General features: G+C 54.8%; 5 protein-coding genes across 5 annotated transcripts; 1 reads left to right on the top strand and 4 right to left on the bottom strand.

Moving 5' to 3' along the window:
- Window positions 1–3,356: 3,356 nt before the first annotated feature.
- EsH8_VI_000615 (Pyruvate/Phosphoenolpyruvate kinase-like domain-containing protein) lies at window positions 3,357–4,374 on the bottom strand (the record flags this gene model as incomplete). Its single annotated transcript, XM_083271868.1, has 2 exons — window positions 3,357–4,273; window positions 4,329–4,374. 2 exons carry the CDS (start codon window positions 4,372–4,374, stop codon window positions 3,357–3,359), a joined length of 963 nt encoding a protein of 320 aa, XP_083127042.1.
- A 692-nt stretch (window positions 4,375–5,066) lies between these two features.
- EsH8_VI_000616 (DUF846 domain-containing protein) lies at window positions 5,067–6,052 on the top strand (the record flags this gene model as incomplete). Its single annotated transcript, XM_083271869.1, has 4 exons — window positions 5,067–5,166; window positions 5,234–5,279; window positions 5,458–5,741; window positions 5,895–6,052. 4 exons carry the CDS (start codon window positions 5,067–5,069, stop codon window positions 6,050–6,052), a joined length of 588 nt encoding a protein of 195 aa, XP_083127043.1.
- A 932-nt stretch (window positions 6,053–6,984) lies between these two features.
- On the bottom strand, window positions 6,985–8,357 carry EsH8_VI_000617 (uncharacterized protein; the record flags this gene model as incomplete). Its single annotated transcript, XM_083271870.1, has 2 exons — window positions 6,985–7,901; window positions 7,988–8,357. The coding sequence occupies 2 exons, from the start codon at window positions 8,355–8,357 to the stop codon at window positions 6,985–6,987; spliced, it is 1,287 nt and encodes a 428-aa protein (XP_083127044.1).
- A 3,216-nt stretch (window positions 8,358–11,573) lies between these two features.
- EsH8_VI_000618 (TMCO4 family protein) lies at window positions 11,574–15,373 on the bottom strand (the record flags this gene model as incomplete). Its single annotated transcript, XM_083271871.1, has 2 exons — window positions 11,574–12,932; window positions 12,992–15,373. 2 exons carry the CDS (start codon window positions 15,371–15,373, stop codon window positions 11,574–11,576), a joined length of 3,741 nt encoding a protein of 1,246 aa, XP_083127045.1.
- A 1,091-nt stretch (window positions 15,374–16,464) lies between these two features.
- Window positions 16,465–19,177, bottom strand: EsH8_VI_000619 (rRNA-processing protein UTP23; the record flags this gene model as incomplete). The annotated part of the gene is made up of 5 exons (XM_083271872.1): window positions 16,465–17,183; window positions 17,237–17,381; window positions 17,927–17,961; window positions 18,020–18,699; window positions 18,750–19,177. The coding sequence occupies 5 exons, from the start codon at window positions 19,175–19,177 to the stop codon at window positions 16,465–16,467; spliced, it is 2,007 nt and encodes a 668-aa protein (XP_083127046.1).
- Window positions 19,178–24,602: the final 5,425 nt, after the last annotated feature.

Genomic DNA, 24,602 nt, shown 5'->3' on the forward strand with positions numbered 1-24,602 from the left:
TTCGTCGGCTTTTGAAAAGGTGTTCCACAGAATTGGCTTCCAAAGCAAAAAATCACTTGAGATGAAGGCGCTTGCATTCCGCAGAATTCATATACCACGGGCATTGATGATATTGATGGCGAAATGGTACGGGGCGTCTCGCAATTCTGAAGAACGTCGACTGATAGGCGTGATATATTGAGTCGTACTAGCTACGATTGCGCCGCGGGTTTAGCGCTTGCCTTGGAAAGGGGCTCTTCCAGTCTTGGTAGGAACAGCAACCAAACGTTCAGTTGAAGTCGGGTCCATCTTGCCTCCTAGTGATGAGCTCCTTCTGTGTTTAAGGGTACAATACTGGCAGAAAGCGGCGATTGAAAGCGGCAGCAAAACATCCGTTGATGGGAAAGTGACGATGCCGTCACAGAACAAGTTTTCTTCAGGACGTGGATGATCTTCCTCGGCTTTAGTGCCCATCATACACCAACGACTGTGGTTCCTCCCACGCAAAGATCTCACTGGTACGAAGTCCCAGAGGCCGGCATCTTGTCCATACCGCACAGCCTTGCCTAGACCTGCCCGCCATCGGACTGGCTACGTATGTTTGGAGCACAGCCCAAGTATAGAAACTTTAGTTTTGCGATTGGCTCGAAGGAGCTGAAGCACACCATGCAATGGAACACCGCCTTGCAAAGCACCATTACAGTCGCGGCACACCTCGCAGCAATGTCCGCCATGGCCACTATCGCAGTCAGCCCGAGAACACCATACCGAGACACAGAATACCAGACTTTCAGCATCATGGGGATACAGATAGTAGGCGTTTGTATTCCCCTACGAAACCGAAGGATCGGTTGCCCAGTGGCGGTATGCCGGAGTATGCAAGTGGAAGTGCTGGAATCATACAGGACTGGCTTGTCAACGTCAGTCGCAGGGATGTAATTCCACCAGAACCTGTAGACCAAAAGCATCAGAGCTATGATTTTGCGATTAGTCGCGGTCCGGGATGGCGGCCATACGGTCTTCCGATACAAGACACACCTCGGCAAGGTCACAAACGTACTCGATCGCGAGACAGCTCTATCATATCAGACGCAGCAAAGAATTCAGCATGGCCGCCTCTAGCATCAGATGGACACACTCCACTAGAATCAACTAGACATTCATCAGCTCAGGAAGCAGAATCGAGTGGCTTCTTTATGCCCACAGAAACATTATCGCCTAGATTCGACAAGCGCGCGAGACGCAAGACAAGAGAAGCTCGGTCCGAATCGAAAAAACAGTCCAGAAAGAGACAATCGAGAACTCGTGAGGAGAAACCCGAGCACCAAGGAAACCCACCGAAGAAGATGCATTCTTCTAGCCGGAAGGTCATGGATAACTTCCATTCCGAAGCCATTCTCAATGGCAGGCTGACAGTAGGCAAGCCCAGCCTGTACATGTGATCACGGTTAACTTCGTTCCAGCTACAGCCCAGCCTCACACCTGGGATTTTCCAGAATGGTCGCATTTCGTCGCCAAAACCAGGTGTGTTGTTCTCTCAAGACTACAAACGCGGAGTTTTCTAACAAACACTAGTTCAAGAACTAGCCTATAACTCTATGTCTTCCTTCGAGTATCTCCCACTTCGTCAGCGCTCGCGACAACAGCACCAACGTTCACAGATAAAGGAACAACAGCGGCGGGAGAAAGAGTTGGCAGAGATGTCGGCCTTCTTCGACCTTAAGGAGACACCAGAAGAACAGATTGCGGCTACTGCGCATGGACAACTTCATGAAGACAATAAATACTGGGAGATAAAGAAAGGATTCGGTTCAGACGATCGCAAAGAATGGTGTGAAGGCCAAAGACGACACACAAGAAACTCGACAGAAGAGAAAAGAGAGAGAAGCAACCAACAACAAATGCCTCAAGATAAGGAAGTCAACGAGTCGATCCGGCGACTTCGGCCAAGCCGCAGCAGGGCTACGAGCTATACAACGTGGTCCACAAGCAACAATCGTCAGACTCTTTTGCCAGATAGAACTGATACTAGGCACCCCAGCAGCACCCCGGAGCCGGTTAGAGAGGCCCTCAGAGAGACAGGTGTTTTCAATGGCACTGGAATACTTGGAAAGGATTGTAAGTCGGAGGCCGATCTACTCCGGGCTAATTTGTGTCGCCAGATACAAGCCTTGTCAAGAAACCAAAATTGCAAGAGCAATGAACTAGACAGAAACCCACCTATAGTCCAGGTGGAAAGGCCGACAATCGTTCGGTATCAAGACAAAGGCGTCATGGCTGTCAGCAACCCTCTACCGCCATTGCTCGTAGCTGGAAGTCACGATTTGTCGATACAAACTGCGGCAAATAACAAGATTGGAAGAGGCATACAGGCAGAGTGTGAAGCTGGCTTAAGCCATGTTAAAGACACTTCAGCGACCAGGGCGGATATTGCGGCGCAAACATATCTGGGACCACAATACAAACAGATTTCCACTCAAACATCTCCGAGCATCACCCAAGAAAGATCAACGAGAGCACATAAGACCGACGTGGTCACTTATTCAACGAGCAAGGATTTCGAGGCACATGCAGCCACTGCTGAAGTTTACCAGCCAAGCACTGAGGCGACATCGACCTTTGAACGCCTGGAGGAGATGGCAGACAAGTTGAGAAACAGACAGACAGGAAGGCCAGACCCCGCTACAACTTCCATATCTCGATGGAATTCCAACGAGGGAAATTTAAGTACTCCCTCCAGCGACCTTTTGGCACAAGACAGCGCAACGCATTGCCGTTCTGCCTTTCCCAGTGTTAATGTCACAGAAAGTGACCCGACTAACCAGTTTCGCACTGAGACTAGCCGCCACAGCGCAGAATCAATGCCATTTCCACGTGCTGTGCCACAGTTATTATCGGATGGCTATCAACCGAAAAGACTATACTATGACCTTAACGCTCAAGGACATGGTTCGACATCACGATCCTCTGCATCTCGATTCCAGTCTTTAAAAAGCACGATGGACTTCATCACACGAGCTGATCAAGACACACGGGGCAACCAGAACCAGGACTTCATATATGATGGCGACATAACCCTCCGGCGAAACGCAGATCATCTCGAAACGGCCCCTAGGTGTTACGACTGGCAACATACCCCAAGAACCGAAGCCACTGCAATCAGTCGATACCCGGAGGTACCAGGTTGGTACCATCTCGAAAACGCCGGTGCAATCGGTGCGAGAGTGGAGCAACATCCAGATGCAGAGTCTTACGTGCAACCCGATCGTAACTACCATCATCCTTGGCAACACCAGCCAGTTAATCAGGCAACCCAACATGAACAGGAAGAGATGCATGCATTTTGGCGGCCGAACTACTTTTACTAATGACACAGCTTACTCAGGCTGCTGGTCCTTCCATTTCGCCCGAAGACTGGCGACATCAATGTCGCATCTCTCTGCCTTAGCAATGATTGCGTTGGCTTTCCCTGTTACCGGCGCATCGATCATCTTGCCATCAAGCGTCCAGGCCCCACGGCCCGCTTTGCTGGCTTTCTCGTCCGCAATTGCAACACGCACAGCCCACTCCAGTTCCTTTTCGCCAGGGGCGAACAACTTCTGAACAAGCGCCACCTGGCTAGGATGAATGCATTGCTTCCCGTTAAACCCCATAGACTTACCTCCAAGAGACTCTTCTTCTAACCGCTTCAGTCCTTCATCCCCCTTGAAGGAGGTGCAGACAAGGTCTATCGCGCTGGGCAAACCAGCAGCCTTTGCAGCAGTTACAATGGCAGATCGTGCATACAGAAATTCCGTTAGAGATGGCGTTCTTGTAAGAGATAGATCCAGAGCGAAATCTTCGGCGGCGAAGACTAAGCCGCTGAGGTATGGCGAAGCTTTGCAGATTTCCGAAAGATTCATGACGGCTTGAGCGGACTCAATCAAGGCAATGATTTTGATGGGATTTTTGGACGAGGTAGTGTGCCTCTCAGGGGCTACATGTCGCAAAACATCGGTTACGTACGTCAGGTCGGCGGCGGAGTTGACCTTGGGTACGACGACAGCGTCGACGTTGGGGAGCGAACCGAGAGAAGTTAGATCGTCCAAGGCAAATCGGGTTTCCACCGCGTTGATTCGTACAGCTAGTTCGGAAATGGAAGGCGGCCGCGAGGTTTGATTCGAAAGGAACGACCGAAGTTGACCGCGGGCTTGCGACTTCAACGACGTTGTTACCGAGTCCTCCAGGTCATATGTCACGTTGTCGGACTTGAGACCCAATGACTTGGTGAGCATCTTTTCCGACGATGAGGGCACTGGCGGAATGTTAGTTGAGACCGAGGGTGGGTGATTTTTGAGGGCTGTATTCACCATAAAGGAGCGCCCGGCGGACGATTGAAGAGGACCTTGCCGCCATGATGGATATGTCTTCAACTGCAAATACACCACTGGGCTTGTCTTATAGTAGTCTATCACTTTGAATCGATTGGAAGTTGGTTGAAGAGAAACGAATCAAAGCTGCCAACGTAATTTTCATTGACATGAGCAGACACATACAACCGCAACTACTTAACCATCCAGCGCCGGCAGTTTGCAGTCACTTTAAGGACGGCGCTCGGTAACTGGAGATCGGAGAAAGCGGTTAACACAAGTCGGCTATTTGGGAACCGTGTCAGCGAAGCAGGGGACTCCTGATGATGTAATGCAAGCTCCTGGATAGCAACAGTTTCTGCCACTGCTGACCGCTTCTGGACCCTGGTATCAGGATGAGCGGGTCTCGTGCTTCAACGGCCCCTGGCGGAACAATTCAGCCTCCACCCGCCGAACAGCTTACCGTAGCTTCAACTGGGGTGGGTGCGGGTAGACAGCTGAATCCACGGCTGCGGCCCGCGCATTACGACAGCTGTACCGTATTAGATAGTGTCTGGCCCTTTTCTAACAGGCATCCCTCTCGTCCTGACTGCACCAGAACCCTACGAGGGCCACGACATGCGCACAACGAAGACGAACCCAAGTCCCTGATCGCATCTATCCCATCGGTTCCAAACGAAATAAGGTTCGACAAAAGGAACAATCGTGACGTTCGTTAATTCAAACGTCTCGCCCGAGATGGATTCCTCGCAGCAGCAGCAAGAGGCGCCTGGCTCTTTGAGCTGGCGATTGAGCTCGCATCCCATCACTCTCCTGACCTTCCTTTCATTTCGGATATGTTAGTCGACCCTGGACCTACGAATCGTATTGTCAAAGATGTGGGCTGACATGTTGCGGGGGGATAGCAAGTGTTCTCGTGTACTTCCTCGGTCTGTGGATCATCAGAAGCATGTACGTTGTCGCATACTCTCAATGCCCTCCCTTTTCGAGCCAGAACAAGCCAACAACACCTGAACTAAACTTGCCCTGCACGCAAACGAACGAATCATCGTCTGCCGTATAGCTGTCGCGCTCACGGCGTTGCCCCCACTGCCATCACTGATCGACGCTAACGTTTTATGACTTATAGGATCATGATCTTCATCATCACCATTCTCCTTCTCGCGGCCGACTTCTACTATCTCAAGAACATTGCCGGCCGTAGACTCGTGGGACTGCGGTGGTGGAACGAGGTGGACGTGCAGACGGGCGACTCCCAGTGGGTCTTCGAGAGCAGCGAGCCGGGCACTAAGACGGTCAACCCAACCGACAGTCGCTTCTTCTGGCTCGCGCTCTACGTCCAGCCGATTCTGTGGCTTCTGCTCGCCATATTTGCGCTCGTGAGGCTGCAATTCCTGTGGCTGCCGCTTGTTGGTAAGTTTCTCAACTGCTCTCAACTATCCCTTACACCAGATGTTTTCCTTTTCGTTTCTTTTTCTTTTTAAACCTGCCCTTTACTGTTGCGACGAGAAAGGACCGGATGCCATGCAAGAGACCAAGCTGTATACTGACATCTGAATATCGCAGTTATCGCCCTGGTCCTGACTATCATGAACGCAATGGCCTTTTCGAGGTGCGACAAGTTCAGCCACGCGTCCAACATGGCTGGAAGTGCCCTGTATTCTGGCGGTTTGGCCGGAAGCCTCGCGAGCAACATGGTGGGACGGCTGTTCAGCCGTGGTTAAAGTGGTCGGGGAAACTATTGCTCTAGTACTGGCTGGCAAATCCAACGGATGCCTGCCTGGGCAGGTGGCGGGGTTGCGTGCGGCTGTCTCTGTACCAAGACGGGGGATCTTTTTGTCGTTACTGCAAAAGTCGCAACGCAGGATGATGCATGCAAAAGTGGGGGGGAGAGAAACGAGAGAGAAAACAACACAAAAACGAGCGCGACCGTTCGCCGCGAGGCCGGTCGATCGGTGTTCTATATGCTATACCCAGCTGTATACTAGACATGTAAGCATGACCCGGAAGTATCAATGATTTGCCTTTTTTATTACATCGTCACATATTATTTGGCAGACGGTCATGGCTTGGCCAGCTTGGGCGGGAGTGTTGATTCGTGTGAGCGACGCCCGGCTTTGGCGATGGCTTCAAGTCGGGTTGCGTTTGAGAGGGCAATATGTTTTTCACCAGGGGTTCTTCACCTACAAAGGACTCTCGCCGCCGACTGTGCGAGCAGTTCGAGCAGGGCTTTCGCAAGCAGCAACATAGGGCAACTGGCCTGTTTGACTTTTGCTTTTATAAACCACCACCTCGCCACCTCACCACCACCCCTCTCAACTCCGCCCCGCCTCATCCAGAGAATCATATTCATCGTGTACTATGGCCTTGACTACGCTTTCTCCCCCTTCGTGCGGCATGGGTATTAAACCGTCGAGCAAACCTCTCCAGTCCTCTCTATGCTCACTACGTCGGAAACGAACGAACAGTACAAAAAAAAAGTACCGGAACAGCCAGCCCATGAAAGAAAGGGAAAAAAAAAAAAGACGCCATTCCAACAAATAACACCATCCACTACAATGTTATCCCGTCAGGGAAAATAAATAAATATTATGCAACAAGAACTCGCATTTTGTCTGGTGGGTGGGAGGGGGGTTACGAAAAAGGGTGCCAGTCACTACTGTCGACGCTGTCCCTGTCCCTGCCCCTGGCCGGCCTGCTCAATCGCCGCGTCCAGCGCCTGCTCCTCCTCCTCCAACCGCCGGATCTCGTCTGCCGTCATGCCATCCTCAATCAGGTGGGAGACATTGGAGTTGACGTTCGGGGCCGATGAATGCGTGCCGGTTCTCGTCACGTCCTCCACCGACCGCGATACGGCTGCTGTGTGCTCCTCGCTATACGGCGCGAAGGGGTGGTGTTCTGCGGTGGTGCTGACGGCGGAGGCGGGTATGGCGGCTTCTTGGAAAGGTTGCTGTTGCTGCAGATGCTGCAGCTGCTGTCCGTCGTCCGAATACGGAGTATGCGGCGACTCGGTGACACGGGCGTGGGTCTCCTTGTCGGCGAGGTAGTCATGGGGGCTGTGCCCGGAAGCGTAGGCGCCGTCTGAGACGTGGTCCGCGCGGCGGCGGCGGCGGCCGAGAAAGAACCACAGCAGGAATGCGATGAGCGCAACGCCGAGCACCGCGCCGACGACGATACCAGCGATTGGACCAGCACCGAGACTCTTCGTCGTCGTTGTCGACGCACTGCCGGTCCCTGGCGATATTACCGAGGAACCACTGGAAGTGGGACCGGGGGTGGCCGCGGTGGATGTGGGGTTCTGAGTTGACGTTGCGCCGCCGTCGGGGGTTTCCTGACCGTCGATATTGGTGACATTGAATGTCAGGGTTTGGATTACGCCGACCGCGTCTACATATTGTTGGGGGCCTATGGGAAAGTCGAGGACAGTAAAGACGCCGCTGGTAGTCACGCCTGTTGCGCTTCCTAATTTCCAACCGAGCCTGATGTACATGCTGTAGTTTGCGTATGCTGACAATCTGTGGCTGGTTTTCAGTTCGCTGAGTGACAAAATGAGACCGCCATCGCCAAGAACCACTACATCGAGGCGTTAGTATTGAGAAGCAAGGAGTGAAGTGGCCAGTTCCCACGACCACCTCCAGTCAAGGACAGATACCACTCACTATTTGGTCCGTTTGATCCGTTTGACCCGGGAGTTTTTTCTTCTTCGGTGGTACTGATCTCCTGGAGATCATCAGGGTTGTTACTATTAGATCGGTCCCAACCAAGCCAAGTAGCATTTCGGACCTCGACGGAGTCGGCTGCAGTCCAGGTAACAGTGCGTGTGGAATTTTCGAGCACAATGATACGGTCATTATTAATCGTACTTAGGGTGGCGTAGTTGAACTGGACTTTCTTTTCCGTGCTCGGAGTCGTGGCTCTCGTTACGTCCGGTATTGTTGTCAAAAAAGGATGAGCTTGAGAGTCGCCATCGAAATCGGCGTTGCCGGCCTCGCCTTCATTGTAGAGCATGTCCTGTGAGTATGATGGCATGGCTTTGAGCTGTGATGGTCTCCTAATGACCTGAATCGCAACGCTCGGTGTGTTCGTCTTGTGTGTCCACTGTCGTCGTCGTGTAAACCGGCGGAGCCCTGCCCTCCACTATCGTGAAGTCCAATGCCCTTTTCTTTCTTCGCCGAAACCAACAAGCGTATCCGTCGCAACCGAAATCAAGAGGTATGGTGAAGCCGAGCAAAGTGAAGAAATGAGAGGAAGAATGGAGGGAGTAGAAGCGGGCTGCGGGCTGGGATGAAGGAAAGAATGAGGAAGCCACCAACGCTTGTAAGACGGGGGAGGAATGCGAGAGCCAGAGACACCACGCAAGAAAAGTCGTGGGACAGGGGTGTGTTAGACCCTTGGGCGTCTTCTTGTTGGTTGGGCCGGGGGCCGGTGATGGACTCTCGCTGGCCGGCCCTGGCTGACTGGGCGCGCGCGTGGTGGTGTGAGACGTTCAGCTGGAGACGCCCGGTTGGGTGTTGGCTGCTTTCACCATGGATCTGCGCTACGCCAGCTGCAGCAAGCCACGCGCCAAGGCTGCGCCGCGCAAAGAAATGTGGGAGGAAGGATCTCGCAGGTCGCTGTTCAGTCTTCAATGCCGGTTCCGTTTCCTCCTTTCTAGGTTATTTGTTCTTTCCCGGTCCGCCCCCTCAACCCATTCTACCTATTATTTAACCAAAAGAGCGAGGCGCTGCCGATTCCCTCGATGAGTTTAGCCCTCGAAGGCTTTGTTGAAGACTGAGGCTGGTGTCGAAACCGTTCCTCGTCGCCCTTATGCCAAGGTGGCCTTCACCAACAATACAGTTGCATCTGGGCAAGAGAGCAACGAAGACGGATTGAGCAGCCTTCTCATCTCATTTCAATTTTTGTTTCTCTCGTTCTCGAGCACCTGCAATGGCCACTGGAATGATCGTTCCGCCAAACCAAGTGTGCTATATCCTGACAGCAGGCAGTAGTAGGAAAGCAATGCCGCTTACCTGATAATCTTTTTTCTTTTCTTTTTTGGTGTTCTGACGGAGATGATCCCCCCACCGTGTCATCATCACCCACCCAGCAGGCATCCCAGCCCAGGGTTGCGAATCCCAAGGCCCTTTCATCAATCCCTTGAGAACCAGCCTGCTAGTCTAGAAAAGTTATTCTGGTGCCTCGTCAAAGTACCGTATTACCAGGATCGACAGACCCCCGTTACACCACAGCAGCAACACAAGCGCAATCGCCAGCCTGCTTCGCCTCCCAGTTGTCTTGCTCATTCGCGTAACGCACCGTAGTGGGGAGGCGGGGAGGGGAGGGGGACGAAGCCCAGAGCTAACGTCTGTCTACCCAGGAACCAGCCAGCATCGAGGCACTGATCATGCCGTCGTCTACCTTCTTCTTCATTAACCCATGATGCCGTTATTCTGCCTCCCCCTATTCGCCCTCCACGCCCGATTTGTGCCTTCTTGTCAAGGTCAACTACGAGAAGCACTGGAAACACCAAGCACCCATTCCAAGACCACAGATGGTGTCAGCGAGTGGACAGGCGTAAGGCTGGACAAAAGCGGACACCTCATGCCACACTATCGCCCCCAGCCCCATCGTCAGCAACAGGCCATCCAATGGAACGCGGCGCGGGCGGTTCTATTAATTGAACCCTCGACAAAGCCTACGCCCCCTGCAGGCTTGCAGAGAGAGGGAAGAAGAGACCCCTGCTAGTACCGCCAACGGTCTAGCGTAGCGCCGCTAGTGCCGCTGCGGCTGATGCTGGGGCTGCAGTCGCACGGGGGCGATGCCCACCTCGACACCACTCCTATGCCGGCCCCAGCCCTTCCTTGCTCTCCCTGGCCGCCGCTCTTTTACTTTTGTTTCTGCGTCTGATGTTTGGGCTGTCTGCTCTGTTGTGTCCCAAACTGGCCCATGGGACCCGAATGGATCTCGGGATCCTCCCTGGCTGGATGATCGAGGTGGATTGTCCGTCGCACAACTCATCAAACAGACAGCTGATGGTGACAGGGAACGAAGTATACAGCGGGCGCTGGTGGAAGTAAGCTTCGACGTTCGTCTCGCACGGTCGTCGAGGCTCCGCCGGAACCCGAACGCTGTTCAGCGGAGAAGCGAACCGCCTTTTGTGTCTTTTTCGCCTCTCCTTGACATCAGATGAGAGGAAAGCCGAAACCCAACGAGCATGGATGAAAACTCACTCGCATGGGGAGTAATTGACAAACTTCGTCTCTGGCAGAAGAGACGAACCCAGTCCTTCCCGCCCCATCGGGCCCCAGTCTTATTCCCAATCCCTCACCGTTCGTTGTGTTGCATCCCTTGCCTCTGCTGCCTGCCGATCAAATCTACCCCCCTTCCTCCCTCCCCCCTCCCCGGCGCGGCTCTGCCTGCTCCCAATGTGACCCCTCGACCATGTCCATGTCCAACCAAACGAACTCTCTCACTCACTCTAGCTCCCCCCTCTCTCTTCCAACTCCCGCTTGCACCCCCACCTACCCGGGCGACTCGCTCTCACGGAGCCCTCGCTTCCAACGGCGCGCGTCTCGCTCGCGCGTCGCAGCAACTCGGTGCCTGCGTGATCACGGCGCGGTAAATGCCCGGGCCATTCAATCATTGGCCTCGCTGTGTTCCTTCCCTCCACTGGCGGAGCAATCTCGAAACGCAGGAATCCTGGGCTCTATTCAACTTCCAACAATCCCACCAACAAGGAAACTGGCCCAATGGCATTTTCGTCTGAGAGGGACTTGCAGCAGAGGACCCGGATGTAAGGCGTCATAAATGGATAATAGAACCCACAATCAGAGCAAGCCCCCCCAAGGGTTGCATATGGAGATTGGAATTGTCTAGGCGCCCATCACACATGTCAAGGGCAGCTTCCGATTCTTGGTTGCAGGCACACGTAATGCCGCCAAAGTCCACGTCGCCATGGACCCCAAAGCTTAGGTCGGGACAAGAGTCTCCGTGTAATTGTATTACTTCCACGTCATCGTGGACGGATTATGTACGCGAATGTTCTACAGTCTGTAATATAACCCAACGCTGGACCCAAAAGAATATACCAGTCATACAGAACAGGCGGTGCGGTTGCACGCTTCGCGTGCTCGCACATAAGGCAGCAACGACCCTCGCAGGTCGAGGCCGCACTGTCGTAATCTTTCGCTCCAAAAGTCATACGCCTCGTCGAGGGGGGCTTGCACGCTTGGGCACTGAAGCCAAGCCATGCTGTGACGTCCCCTACTATGCAAAAGTCATCGAGATCTCCTTCTCCTTGCCAAAGTCATCATCCTCGGAATCCGCCCACGGGTTCGCAGGCGCGATACTTGGCACCGTCTGCGCCGACCTCATCTCCGGCCGAACCGGGAGGTCATCTTTAGGCGGAGGTCGTGGCGCGGGCGCCGGGTCATGGAACGAGGTGTCGAACGTCATCTCGATCTCCTCGTCGAGCGGGGACGGCGCCGCGTGATACGGCGATACCGCCCTCTGCGTCGTCGAAAAGGTCTGGCTCGATTGAAATGTAGGTGTTCGCTCTGGCGTGTAAGAATACGAACCCGACGTTTCGTACGACGCCCGACCCGGAACCGCATACGCGCTCTTAGTTTCACGCAGGCTGTCCCGCGGATTCAGTGACGAGGTCGACGAATTCAGGTCGAGCTTCATCGGCGGGAGGGTGGATTGAAGCTCCCTCACCTGGAACTCTTCGGGGTCCTCCTGTGATGTGTTCTTCTCCCTTGCCAGCTCGGCACGAATCGCTTCCACGTCGAACAGCACGCCGTGATTGTTGCCCTCCTTATCTTCGGTCCTGGCAGGAGTGGCCTTGCTCCCATCCTTTGCCGAGTCTTCATAGATTTCCCACTTCTCCTTGTCTGTTTTCTTTCCGCGCCCAAAGATGGAGAATCTGCTCTTCTTCTTCTGTCCCTCCTTTTCGAGCTCTTTGCGTGCCTCTTCGATCTCGTTGATGAGTTCACGCTGGCGCTCTTGGTGATTCTCGGGATCCGGGTCTTCGATTTCGCTGAATTCATCGCTCTCCACAAGCCACCCGCACTCTCGAAGGAGACGAGGCATGGCTTTCCGGTACTCCATGTGACCCTTGACGAACTCTGTCACGTCAAAGTTTTCAATCCACGGAAGGTCCTCAATGGGTGCCAGGCCAGCCACCTTTCGAGGGCCACCGCCCGTCAGCCTGAAGAGGTAGGCCAGGATCCAGTCGTTGCTGCTGTATCCGTTGACGAATCTTCCGGGAACGACGGTCCGTGCACGTAAGAATTCGTCCTTCTTGATGATGAGGGGCGACCCGAACATGTAGACGTTCTGGACGAGGCCGTAAGCCCCCTTTCTAGCCAACTCCAAAAGGCAGGAGTAGATCACTCGCGACCCAAGCGAATACCCAACAAGTGTCACTGGGCGTGTTCCCAAGTTTCTGTCGATCAAAGAGTCCGCCAGAATCAGACCCGCAGCCCAAGCTCGATCCTGTGAGACGCTCCATGGGTTGTCGATTAAGTATGCCAGCTTGGTCAAGACGACTGGCAATGACAGGGCGGCCATCAAACTGGTCAGAATTGTGCTGGCAAGAACTTGTTGGAGACCTTGTGTAAGAGCCTAGCACACGTTAGACGGAGCTGAAGCACTGGGAACAGGGGGGGTGTGGGTTGACTGACCTCGGTGGCAAGGATGTTGATGGTGTCACCCATACTCCTCAACATTTCTGGTTCCCAATAGACGGAGTAGAGGTCGCCCATAATGGGATCCACGGTGCTGAAAGGCAGCCGCACGTCATCGACCTTACCTGTCATCCACCCGGCCACTGTTACAACTAGATGGACTCGCTTGTTGTTATGTAACGGGCGGTACTCAAACGTCTTGACGGCTCCCGTTCGTCTGTTCGCGGCTCGAACGCCAATAACGCCACCAGAAGCCGCCGCGCTGGATGTAATAATGGCGGCCCCGCCGACTCCTCCGAGGAAGGTTGACGTTCCGGTCACTCCAATGGTAGTGAATCCGGCCGCCAAGCCGGCGCCGATAACCGGCGCAAGTAAACCTGCCGACAGACCAATGACCAGTCCACCACCGACTGTAGCCAGACCCATCATCATGTATCGTTTCCTGAGAGCTTGCTTCCTTCTGTGCTCCATATGCTCGTCCTCGTTCCAATTCTCTTTCTCGGCTGCCTGCTGCATTTCCAACGCATCCGTCACCTTCTTTTCAAATTTCCGGACTTCCAACCAATCAATCTGGAGACTCTTTCCGACCCGCTCCAGAAGAATTCTTGAACGACAGTCATACACGGAGTCGGCAATCAACAGGAGAAAGAGATCGCACAGCACCGTCCACCGCAAATCAATGTCGATTTTTTCAGTCGTGGCCAGCTGGGCAGGCGTTTGAACAGGAGGCAGCTCTTCGCCCTGGTGAGTTTCGTACGGCGGCGGTGCCTCGGCGGCCTTCTCATCTTGGGAAAGGGCTGGTGAAGGGGGCGGCAGGGTTTTGGGCGACGTCAGAGCAAGCGAGCTACGCGATGATTCCGCCATGGGGTTTTTGACCCGTGCGTTCGCCATCAGAACCGGCGTCAGGTCGGCGGGCATGACACCGTGATCGCTCAATTGCTCGACCATGATCTGCTCCGCGGAGCTGATGTCCATGTGGGAATACAGACGGACCATCATCTTCTGGCCCCACATCTTGGTTGCTTCGGCAGACATGTTGACCTCTTTCTTTGTCTGCCTGGTGTGCTCGACGCTCTCGGCTTCCTTGACCATATTGTGAATCTCCAGCCTCACGAGTCCCACGTAACCGACTCTCTGCCCCTCGGTGAGCAGGTCCTTGGTCGCCTGCATTTGGGAGACGGCATCACGTGCCTCGGCGTCGTCTTCGGTCATGCTTGTGCCCTTTACTTCTTTGAAGAGGTATTGTGTGTTCTCATCCATGCTCGTCGCTGATTCGGCGTCGTCGTCCATGATTACCCGGGTGTAGCCCTTCCCTGCCCCTCCGAGCCCGCCGTAGGCATATGTTTCATCCTCCTCTTGAGCATACTCCTTTGCGACTAGCCTATTATCATCGTCGTAGATGTCGTACGGTGCATATGCTGGCATAGTTTGCCAGTCGCCATCGCCGCCATCGTCCTCTTCCTTCTTATCCGACGTAAGCTGCTGGTGGGAGAATTCCGACATGACCACATTGCTAGCGTTGCTCGTGTCTCTTTCATGGCGAGATTTTGTTGGAGACGTTGGTTCTGCTGCCTTCGGTTCGGGCTCGTCTGCCTTATCGACTAGCTTCGCTGGAGACTCGGGCCGCTGTTCATTGGGCTTGGCAGCAGATGCCGTCTCCTGTGCGTCCTTTGCATTTGTCTGATTCGCATCGCCGTTTATTACGACGGCCTTGTCTTTGATTCCGTCCTTTTCCGTGCCAGGGGCTTCTATCGTTGACGGCTTCTCGGCATTGGACTTGGCCGTAAGCACATCCTGCGTTTGGTCCTCGGCCTCTTCCTTCTTTTTGCTGTTTGTGTTTACATTCTTATCTACAATGTCACCACTGTCCGCACTTGCTACGTGCTTGTCCTTGATTTCGTCCTTGTCCAAGTTCGAAGTCACAGGAGTTGACGGGGTGTTCGAGTTGACACCGGAGGCTGCGGCAGTGGCCGGCTGGTCGGATTGCGCATCCCTGAAGTCGTCCTCGTCACTTTCTGACTCGACGACTTGGCCATCTGCTTTCTTGATCTCTCCGGAACCCGCCTCTGGAAGCCCGTCCGCCTTCTTGTGGTCTTTGGACTGTGTCGCTTCGGATTGAGAGTCGGTAGGCTGATCGGTCTCCTCGGGTGGTGGCGGTGGCGGTGGCACGTATCGTCGGATGGGCAGGCCGAAATCGTCAACGTCGGGCTTGTCGCTCGTCATGGCAGCAGCGGAAGATTGTTGTTGTGCAGTTGCATCTGGTACATGGGTGCCGTTTGGTGGCATCTGGCCCCCCTCTGTATCGGCGGCCGTCGCGGCGGTGGCGGGTGTTGTCGGTGAGGGGTTGCCAGTAGTGGCAGACTCGCCTAAGCCCGCCATGATGAAAGGTTGTGTCGTCCTTTATTTTAGAGAAGCATGCGGGCTATCTCGATGTGCCAAAGTATCCAAGCAAGCCAAGGGTGCTTGTTCCTTTCGGGTGTTGGAGAACAAATGAATGGGTTGCGGGTGTATGCCAGTTCAAGGAGTACGACGCGCAATAACGGGTGGTGGCGCGATCTACTAGTGGGCTGCGATTATGATTACGGTGGGATATAGTGTACTGCAGGAGCGCCGACGCGTAAGACGTAAAGACGCTGCTCTACTGCTGGCTGCCGAATCTTCAACTGTGGTTACATCTGGTGGATGGACAGAGGGGAGAGACAGCGAGGCGTCCACGTGTTTTTTCCCCCTTGCCAGCTCGATTCTTTGAGGGGGTCCTTGGGCTCGAAAGGGATGATGAAGAGGCCGTTAGCGAGTTTGACCCTTGATTGAGAGATCAAATTCCCCAAGGAAACCCGCTAGAGTACCATTCCTGTGGGGCTCAGACAGAACCAAACGAGAATTGGAGGTGAGGTGGGGCCCAATCAAAAGAATGTATTCAATAATTAGAGGATTGCGCTCACTCACTGCTGTCAGCGCGGTCCGGCACATCGCCAACACACCACGACATTGTTCGTTTCAGTGGGCGAGAGCTCTGACCGCTGTCCAGCCCTGCCTCACACTGAAGGGGATTCCTTCCTTGGACAACTGACGACACAGGCCGACTGTAATCATGGGCAGTCCCGGCAGTCCCGGCAGCCTGTGCCTTTGCCTCGCCTTTCTATCGTCGTCCGTTTTGATTCTGGTGCATTGAATTGTCAGACGGTTGTTCGTAAGAAACCCATCAGCAGATCCCCTGGCCACTGCCTAGCATGAGTCGTTTTAGTCAAGATGATGTATTCACAATCCCAGCCAAGGATCCTGCTCCCAGGTCTTGGTTAACTACGTTGCCAGTTTATGAGACGAACCGGAAACGCAGCCTCGTCGTCGCCCCCCTCACCCCCCCAGTCGTGATGTAGGAAGAATTTCCCATTAATTGGTATCTCAAAGCTTTTGCTGTACCCTACGTTCCAATCAAAGTCCCCAACGCCCTTGATATGCTTTTAGAATCCCTACGAGCTTTCCACCGCCTGCTCCGCCGAACCCTCGCCATTTGTTGCCGGCGCATTCGAATCCGCTTCACCGCCCTGGGGCTTGTTCCGTCTTCTGCGCTTCTTCTTCGCCGGGCCGTCTCCCTCTCCTCCCTCCGTTGCCGGTGGCTGTCCAGCTGCGCTCTGTGGCTTCCGCTCCCCGTCGGTGGCCTTCTTTGCCTTCTTGACTGCCAACGGATTCGGGCCCTTGGGTCCCTTCCTCTTGTGCTTCTTCTGTTCTTGGTTTCCACTAGCCGACGCGCCATTCTTGGCCTCGCCGTCTTTGCCGCTCTCTTCGTCGTCGTTGTCCTCGCGCTTCCTCTTCCTCTCGGGTTTGACGAGGCCGTCGCGGAACTTGCTCTTCTCTTCCTTCGTTCTAATTGCCACACTCTCCGTCGCCATGGGCTCAAGAATCATGACGGATCGTTTGATATAGATTTGAGGAACGCCGGGGATCTCGCGGAGCATCCGGCGCACATCGACAGACTGGCTTGCGACGCAGTAGCGGTGCTTGTTGACTAGGTTCCCCTTAGGGTCGACGACGGCCTTCAGACAGTCCATCGTGCTCAAGGGCTCGGGGTAATCCTCCGGCAGGTGACCACATCGTCTTCGCTCCAGGGTCTTTGCAAAGTCGATGATCCTGTTCATCTCGGGTTCGTTCTTGCGCAGGTACAACTTCCGGATTTCGCATTGTGTCATCACTTCAAGTCGTCAGCAGGCGGATCGCAAGGCAAACTGCAGATTTGCTACTCACTTGGCTTGACCTTGCCGTGGAAAGTGCGCTCGAGTCCGGCGAGCAGGTCGTATTTGGAGTTGTGGCAGTCGACCACGATTTCAGCATCGACCAGGCATTGGTACGGTTCGCGGAATCCCCAGGTCAATGAGTACTGGTTCATCAGCTTACGATACTGCTTGCTTCGTTTTCCGCGCATCTTGGAATCGGGCGGCGATGTGGCACCGTGCCGTAGGTCGAGTGTGTTTGATTTACTGGTGTGGCAGGATGTTGCGGTGGCAGGCAATGTTTGCGTTGAAAGTCGCGAAATTTCTCTTGCAGAAAAATTGCGATAAGATAAGAGGTCAGACCCATGGAAGCCGATTTTACCCCACTACAGCCCGGCCGCGGGAGGACGGGCTGCCCCCGATGAAACGTCACGTTCTGAGCAAATCATTGATGAATACGAGCGTTGAGATTATTTGTTTTTATTTTATTTTTTCTGAATTGAAAGCAAGCATTGAAATCGTGGATAGCATTGCCGAACCGTGACCGAAGCGGGCAGCACGCAAAACGCCAAACTTTCTCCCAAAATGGCCGCTGTCATCCAACTCGCGACAGGGCACATGCCAAATTATTGTAGCCTTGCCCTTGCGAAGCATTTCCCGTGATTCTATTTCAAATGGCTGTTTCGTAGCACCGCACTCGCTCTCATGCATCTTGCTTCCTGACGAGAGCGGCGACAACACTGATATCATCAAGTTTGCCTATGTCGTTCGTTGTCAGTCCAATGCCTAATGGAGAGTGATAAGTGCTGCGTCTTACCTCCCTCGCTGGCCAGGCCCTCCTCGATGGCATGCTCCATGAATGGGCTTTCGGCAAACGGATCGGTCGCGATTTTCTTTGCTGCCGCCACCAGCTCCTCGGCGGCAAACTTCATACCTCCATTTGCGCCACCTGTCCGGTCACCTTCGACCCTGTCACCTCCTCCCTCTCCCTTCTCCCAGCGCTGTATGCTGTTCTGAATACTGTCGACAATCTCGTGCTCCCACAAGTTGTCAATGACGCCGTCTGACATGGCAAGAACCACATCTCCAACCTGAGTCTCCACTATATCCATGACCGCGTTCTGCTCAGGCGTGTCCGGACTGTTGGTGCCGAGCTGGCGTGGGCAGTCGAACCAATGCCACTGCTCCTTGGTCTTGTAGACAACCTTTTCGTGTCTAGGTCGCAAAATCATGACTTGGCAGTCGCCTAGGTTGGTAACGTAGACCTGGGGAATCTGTTCACTTCCATCAAGAGTCTTGTAGTGCAACTGCGCCCCGCTTGCTGTCGTCGTGCCTTGCCAATCATTCGGGTCGGATGTCGCCTTCAGCGTCTGCTCGTATGCTGCCTGGAGGTATGCTACGGGATCGGGTTTGTAGAGCTCTCCTTCCGACCGAGGACTGGCGACATCTTGCTGCACGGCCGTTGCCCAGAAGTGAAGTATCAAGCGTGACCAGAGACTGCGCGGACATGTTAGCTTCGCGTAAGCACAAGACACCGATCTACCCACCCGGCATGCCCCCTCGGGCGCGTAGACCAAGCGCCGACCCCATCGTTGGCACAAATGAAGTTGTTGCTGGCGAAGACGGCATCGTCTCCGTTCGTCTGTCCGAGTATAATCTCTCCGTTTACTCTTGCGCGCCGGTCGCGGCTTCGATGATGGGTGCTGAGCGGGTCGGAGAAGGAGCCCGACGGAGGGGAGAGGAACGGCGGAGGGAAAGGCCTCGGGGCTCGTTTCGCAAAGAGTGAGACTCCGGTCTCGAAGCGAAAGGGATGTCTCCATGATTTCTCATCGGAAGGCTCTGCTCGCAACGATGTTGTCGACAGGGAGGCAGTCTTGACGAGAGAAGGAGGCGGCCATGGTGCGCTTCGAGGCGCTCGAGGCGGCCGCGCTGTGAACGGTGTGGTCGCCAACAAGGGCCCAGGTAGCCTCCTCATTCCAACTATGAGGCAAATCAGGCGCCTTTTGCGATGTTGGATCGCAACGAGACCGAATGGCAGGGCCTGAAGCCGTTATCTTTGGCGCTTGAAAGGTGCCACTGGGTGCTGGGCATGGCCGGGGGGGGGCTTCGATGTGTTGGTTGGGGCTCTCCGAACCGGGGGTTAAATTGGGCACACGTGCAAGCGCGTTTGGTTGGCGCACTGGCACTGGGCTGCAGCGTAGTACTTGGAGCTCTCCAGAAGGCCGGGTACGTACAAATTACTTAATCAGGGACTTTGGAGCTCCGACCTCGAATTATCAGCACGGCCGTAGTGCACCGGCTCCCGGGCTGCTCCATCTCATATTTCACCGAGCGCCCAGCACTCCTACCAACGCCTCAGCAACCCGGTCGGGCCACAACTTGCTACCCTTCCTTCGAATCGACAACAGGCTCATGCCGGGAGCTCCCTTGTTTTTCTGCCTGACCGCACTTTGAGGAACACACTCTTCACTGGCATCACCCTTCATTATGTGCCGCAGCAAACAACAAACAACAAAGTGAAATTTTTGATTTGATTGGGAACTCTCGCAACCTAGCGTATTGTCGATGGGGCAAATAAGTGGCAATCGATGCAACATCTGAAATTGCCATTCACTGCGCAGGAAACCGATTACACCGACATTGACACTGTTTGCAGACTTTTTACAGACTTTTCACACTAAACAAAAGAAGGAAAAAACCATGTCTCCTTCCCTCTTTCTCTCATCTTCTTATCTGCTCCTATCGGTGTTTCCGATCTAGGGGGACTACAATGCGTGTACGCTCCTCGACCAGGCGGAGCACCGTCTTGCTGCGGATGCAAAACTTGCACACAGGGCTTGCCGGCCGATCGACATTCGGGATCGACAACAGCTGGGCCTGCTGAGGTGGCCACCGCTTGGCTTGCAGCTTTTTGCGGCTGCGGTACCTAAAATAAACACCACAACTGCTGGCAAATAGACTTGGTCTCGAAGACTCTGCGTCACGGCCGGCGGCCTCGTCCCCTCAAGGAAACAGACACAGATGCCGTGTCACCTGGCGAAGGCAAGCATTACTAATGGCTTGCATGGTGGTAGTAGACGGACGGTCGACTGTCTAGGGCTTCCTCCAGACAACCACAACACGATGAAGAAGGGTATTCATTGCGATACAATACGAGGGATTGAGCCGGAAGCAATGGCCTCTCAGCCTGCGCCGATCTTTTCTAACAATAAACCCCGGGCAGCACAGGCACCAAGGCACGCACGCATCATCTGGTTCGAATTTACTTGCTTTCTGACAAACTCTCCTGCTCTGATTTTCAGCCATTATCCACCCTTACCATCAAGCGATGGAATGTTGCTTGATGGGACTGGCGCGAGACATTGTATTGCCAGACAACTGGTTAGCGCGGCGACTTATGCTTCCAAGGTTTCTATAGTGAATCCAGACTATCCATTCAAGCTGTTTGCGCTACGAGCCTAGACATCACCCAGCCGTACTGATGCGTCTGGTAATTACGTCGTCGCATGCCTTCTGCGCATGGTTGGTGTCAATCTGACGCCAGCTCGTAGCAGGGATGCCCAGAGCCCCATCCACCGCCATGACGTAACGGGGGCTGACGCTCAGTGTCAACCATGAGGCGGCTCAGTGTTGGGACTCATCGTACGTGTCTTTTGTTGTCACTGCAAATGAGACGACGCCGTCTATAGGATGTCTTTAATTGCCGTTTCCGTTTACGGAGAAGCAACGCGCGTTCGGGGGAGCTGCCACGAGCCGCCAGCGAGCCGTTCCACGGGCGGGGTTTACGTCTTACACAGGACAGGCGTCAAAGCCATCGCCAGCCGTGTGTCTTACGGCAGCGTGGTCGCATTTCAGCTCCCATGAAGCCTCTCGGTCTGGTGGAACAGGCGAGAATAAGTCATTGTGGTCGGGTTGACCGGTGTTGGGTATCGATTGAAGGGACAAGGGACTGGGGAACAGTTGCCGCAACAGAGTGCTCACACTGCCAATTCGTGATCGAGGTGCTCTGTACTATGTGCAGCATCACAAACTACACAATTATAGGGAGCCGCTGCATCTCAGGCGGCTTTCTGACCCCGTCAATTGACAATTCAGCATGTTGCAGAGGAGCCGGACCGGACCCTTGGGGGTTGATAGCGCCCGGCTCGCAGCCGCAGACCCTTGACATTGCAGCGCTCTGACTGGCTAATTGATGCTCAGTAGTTGGAAGGATGCGAGGTGGAGGTTGGGAAGTTCGTATTCTACCGCCTCAGAGATGGCTCGGCGTTCGAAATGATTGGATTGCATGGACCTCTTGGAAGGGCGGAGAACGGAGAGGGGGGCGGGAAGCGCCTTCGCGGAGGAGCCCAGAAGACCCTGAATCTTTCCGGATCGTTCGCACCTGCGAATGCCACAACCGGCAAGCCACTCGGGCGTTCGGTCACAACCGAGCACATGGGGACCCGAAGCTATTCAGGCTCGGAATAAACCTGGGGGCCTCGCTCGCATACTCCGGGTCTTACTAAGGACGGATCCAGCCAGCCCCCCTCAGTAGACGTCGTGGAAAGTGACTGTTGAGGGCGGGGCGAACCCCCTGCCCATGCTGCATGGCACTGGGGCCAAAGAGAAGGGGTCGCATGCAGGATACAGGTCCATCGTGGACCCTTTAAGTCAATTTCTTTTCCCAGCCCGCGTATCCGGAACGAGACTGGCATCGCTGCGGTGGCGAGCGATTTGCGAGCGCAGTCGGTCACGAGAGCCGTCACGGCGCTGGCCTCACGTCCGTACCCTTGAACCCCGTCCGATGTCGACCTGCGGAGTGAAATGCAACGGGGCAGAACAATGAAATCGCCCCCAGTTGTGTGTGTGTGGTTCCGAAAGGGACGGCAGATGACGGGGAGAGGGAGACCAGCCAGAACGGTTTCAAATCGGATACGATTCGCACGGCAGATTCCCTCAGACCAGACTGGATCGCAATAGCCCGAGACGCAGTGTCGACGGTTCGGCGGCAGTTCTTACGGCGAATGGACAGGACCGCTGCGGAGAAGACAACGAGGAAGAGCAGGGGGGCCGGCGTCAACGGCCCCTCCTAATCCTTGGAGACTTTCCGGCCCATCTATGCCCCAGCTCTCAGAGTCCCCGGCCCGCCTGGGAGACCCTGTTAAACGGTTGACGCCAGCACCTCGATGAGGCAGACGGGCATGGGCATTGGGTAAAGTCACAAATCATGCCATCTTATACCCGGGGAGTACGTGTTCAAGGGTTGAAAACGTAGCGTATGACAATGGCGGGCGTGCACGGTTCGTATAACCTCTGGTTTAGTTTGCTGGACCAGGGTTCCTACGCCTTCACGGAACGGTTGGCAGGAAGCCCAGAAGCCAAGTCGGCACTGGAATTCCTTCATGGGTCCTACTTCAAATTACAGCCACGTTGTCGTTGGCGGGTGAGCGTTTCGGGGAGATGATGGTTGCTGGTACGTGCACCTTCTGCATGGAGTAATTAGAAGGTATTCATGTGCCTGCCGGCTTACCATCCATCGTGCACTAGGTATGTGTTTAGTCACCGGGCCCAGGTACCTCGAGGCGAGGGGGTGAGGGTGGTTGGAGGGTGAGGTAAGAGGGTGTTGAAGTGTCTTGGAACTGGGTGGGAAACCCGGTCACGCATAACTCAATGTAGCCCGTGACACAAGGAGTCAACACGGCATCGGACGCATGCAGTTTGAGGGAATTTTCATCGGACTGCGGCCGCGCATGGTTCATCAACCCGGGAAAGATGTTGCACGCGCGTTGAAGCATTATTTTGTCCGAAGCTGTGCCCTGGGGGTTGATGAAGGAAGACAGGCATCCTTTTCAGGGAATTGAAACACCACAAGGCTTGATTGGCAGGAAAGGAACATAGATAGAGAGGACCTTATTAGGACGATGACATGGCTTCCTTCACCGCAGGGCGTTGTGTTGTAGATGCTCTGTGCAAAACCACGACGTACAAGATACAAGACGGTATCCGTACCGTTGGGGCAGGTCTCGCGCTCCTTCCCTAGTTACCTCGTTGGATTCCCCATGTTTGGACACATTCCAGTCAGTTGCAGCCACGGGGGGTTGGGTTGTCTTATCTCTGAGGCTCAACCGGGCGAGAAGAGACAAAGCAGAAGGCCGTGGAATACCCGTCATTGTCGAGACAAACGAAGCGGACGTTGGCCGCAACAGATCCGGGAGACCGAGACCGAAGCGGACATTGAAAGCCGCCGAACATGACAAAACCCAACAATCGACGGGTCAAGTCGCAAAAAGTAACTCCCGAGACCCCGATCGCAAATAAAAACACCGCATGGTTTACGCACCGGTGCATCCAGGGAGGTAGGTGGTAGGTAATTGATTCTTCAACCCTTTTTGCACAGCCACCCGGGATTATTGACGAGTGCGGTTAATGGCAGTAGTCGGTCGGGCCTTGATTGGGCTAGCCGCGACTGCACGTCTCTCTGGCGCTCCCGAGCATCCTAGAGCGTACGTACCTACGTAGACTACAGACACAGACGTGCGGGTGCACGGAGTCCGATGTAGACAGACGGCATTTGGGGGTTCTCTTGGCGGGCAAGTACGGAGGAGGAGGGAGATTGCTCTGGCGGCAAGGAGGGGAATCGGAATCGATGAGTCGGGGAAACAAGAGAGCAGACCACGCACGCTCTGCGGTTCATCCCCCCTCCCTCCCCCATCCTCCCTCAGGCTCGCGCGCCCAGCCACCCAACCCGAGCCTCCGCGTCTGGAACAGGCGTCATGTGTAGTTTAATCCGTCCCAAGTAGCCCGCAGGCCACGGTGTGTGTGTGTGTGCGTGTGTGGCACACGGCCTGGCTGTGGAGGAGCTGAGGTGTGTGGCAGGAGGCGCATCACCCGCGCTGTTCTTGTCGCTCGCTGCCCGCCTGTCTTGCACCCTGCAGACGGGGGGCGTCGAGTGCGGTGCGCCGCCCACCCATCATCAATGGGCAGACTTCGTCAACGACAGCCCGACCCTGGAGGAGACACGATGGAAATGGGAGAAAAGTCGGAAGAGGAGGCTGAGAGTGACAAGTCGGTCCATATTGCACGACTGGACCGACAGCAACACGTCACGTCACGACTACCCAGTCCCAAGATATCCATCTGTGTCCGTCCAAGCCCCCCGCCACGAATCGCGAATACGCCGGCGGCTGCGCTGTCAGGTACCTGGCCCGCTACTAGTGTGCCTTACCTTATTCACTCGAATGGATGCTGTTGGAAGGAGAAGAGGAACCACTGCCGACCCGACCTCGCTTTTTTTCTTTCCTTACACCATCTGCAGTCCTCCGGTCAGTCTCAGCCAGCGATCGCCTCATCCACCCGATCTCCAGAGTCTTTGAGGGGTAGTTGCGCGTCCACCCACTGCCACCCCTGCTTGGCTGCTTTAC

This window comes from Colletotrichum jinshuiense, chromosome 6 (genome assembly GCF_051148585.1).
Source record: "Colletotrichum jinshuiense chromosome 6, complete sequence".
NCBI classification, from domain to species: Eukaryota; Fungi; Ascomycota; class Sordariomycetes; order Glomerellales; family Glomerellaceae; genus Colletotrichum; species Colletotrichum jinshuiense.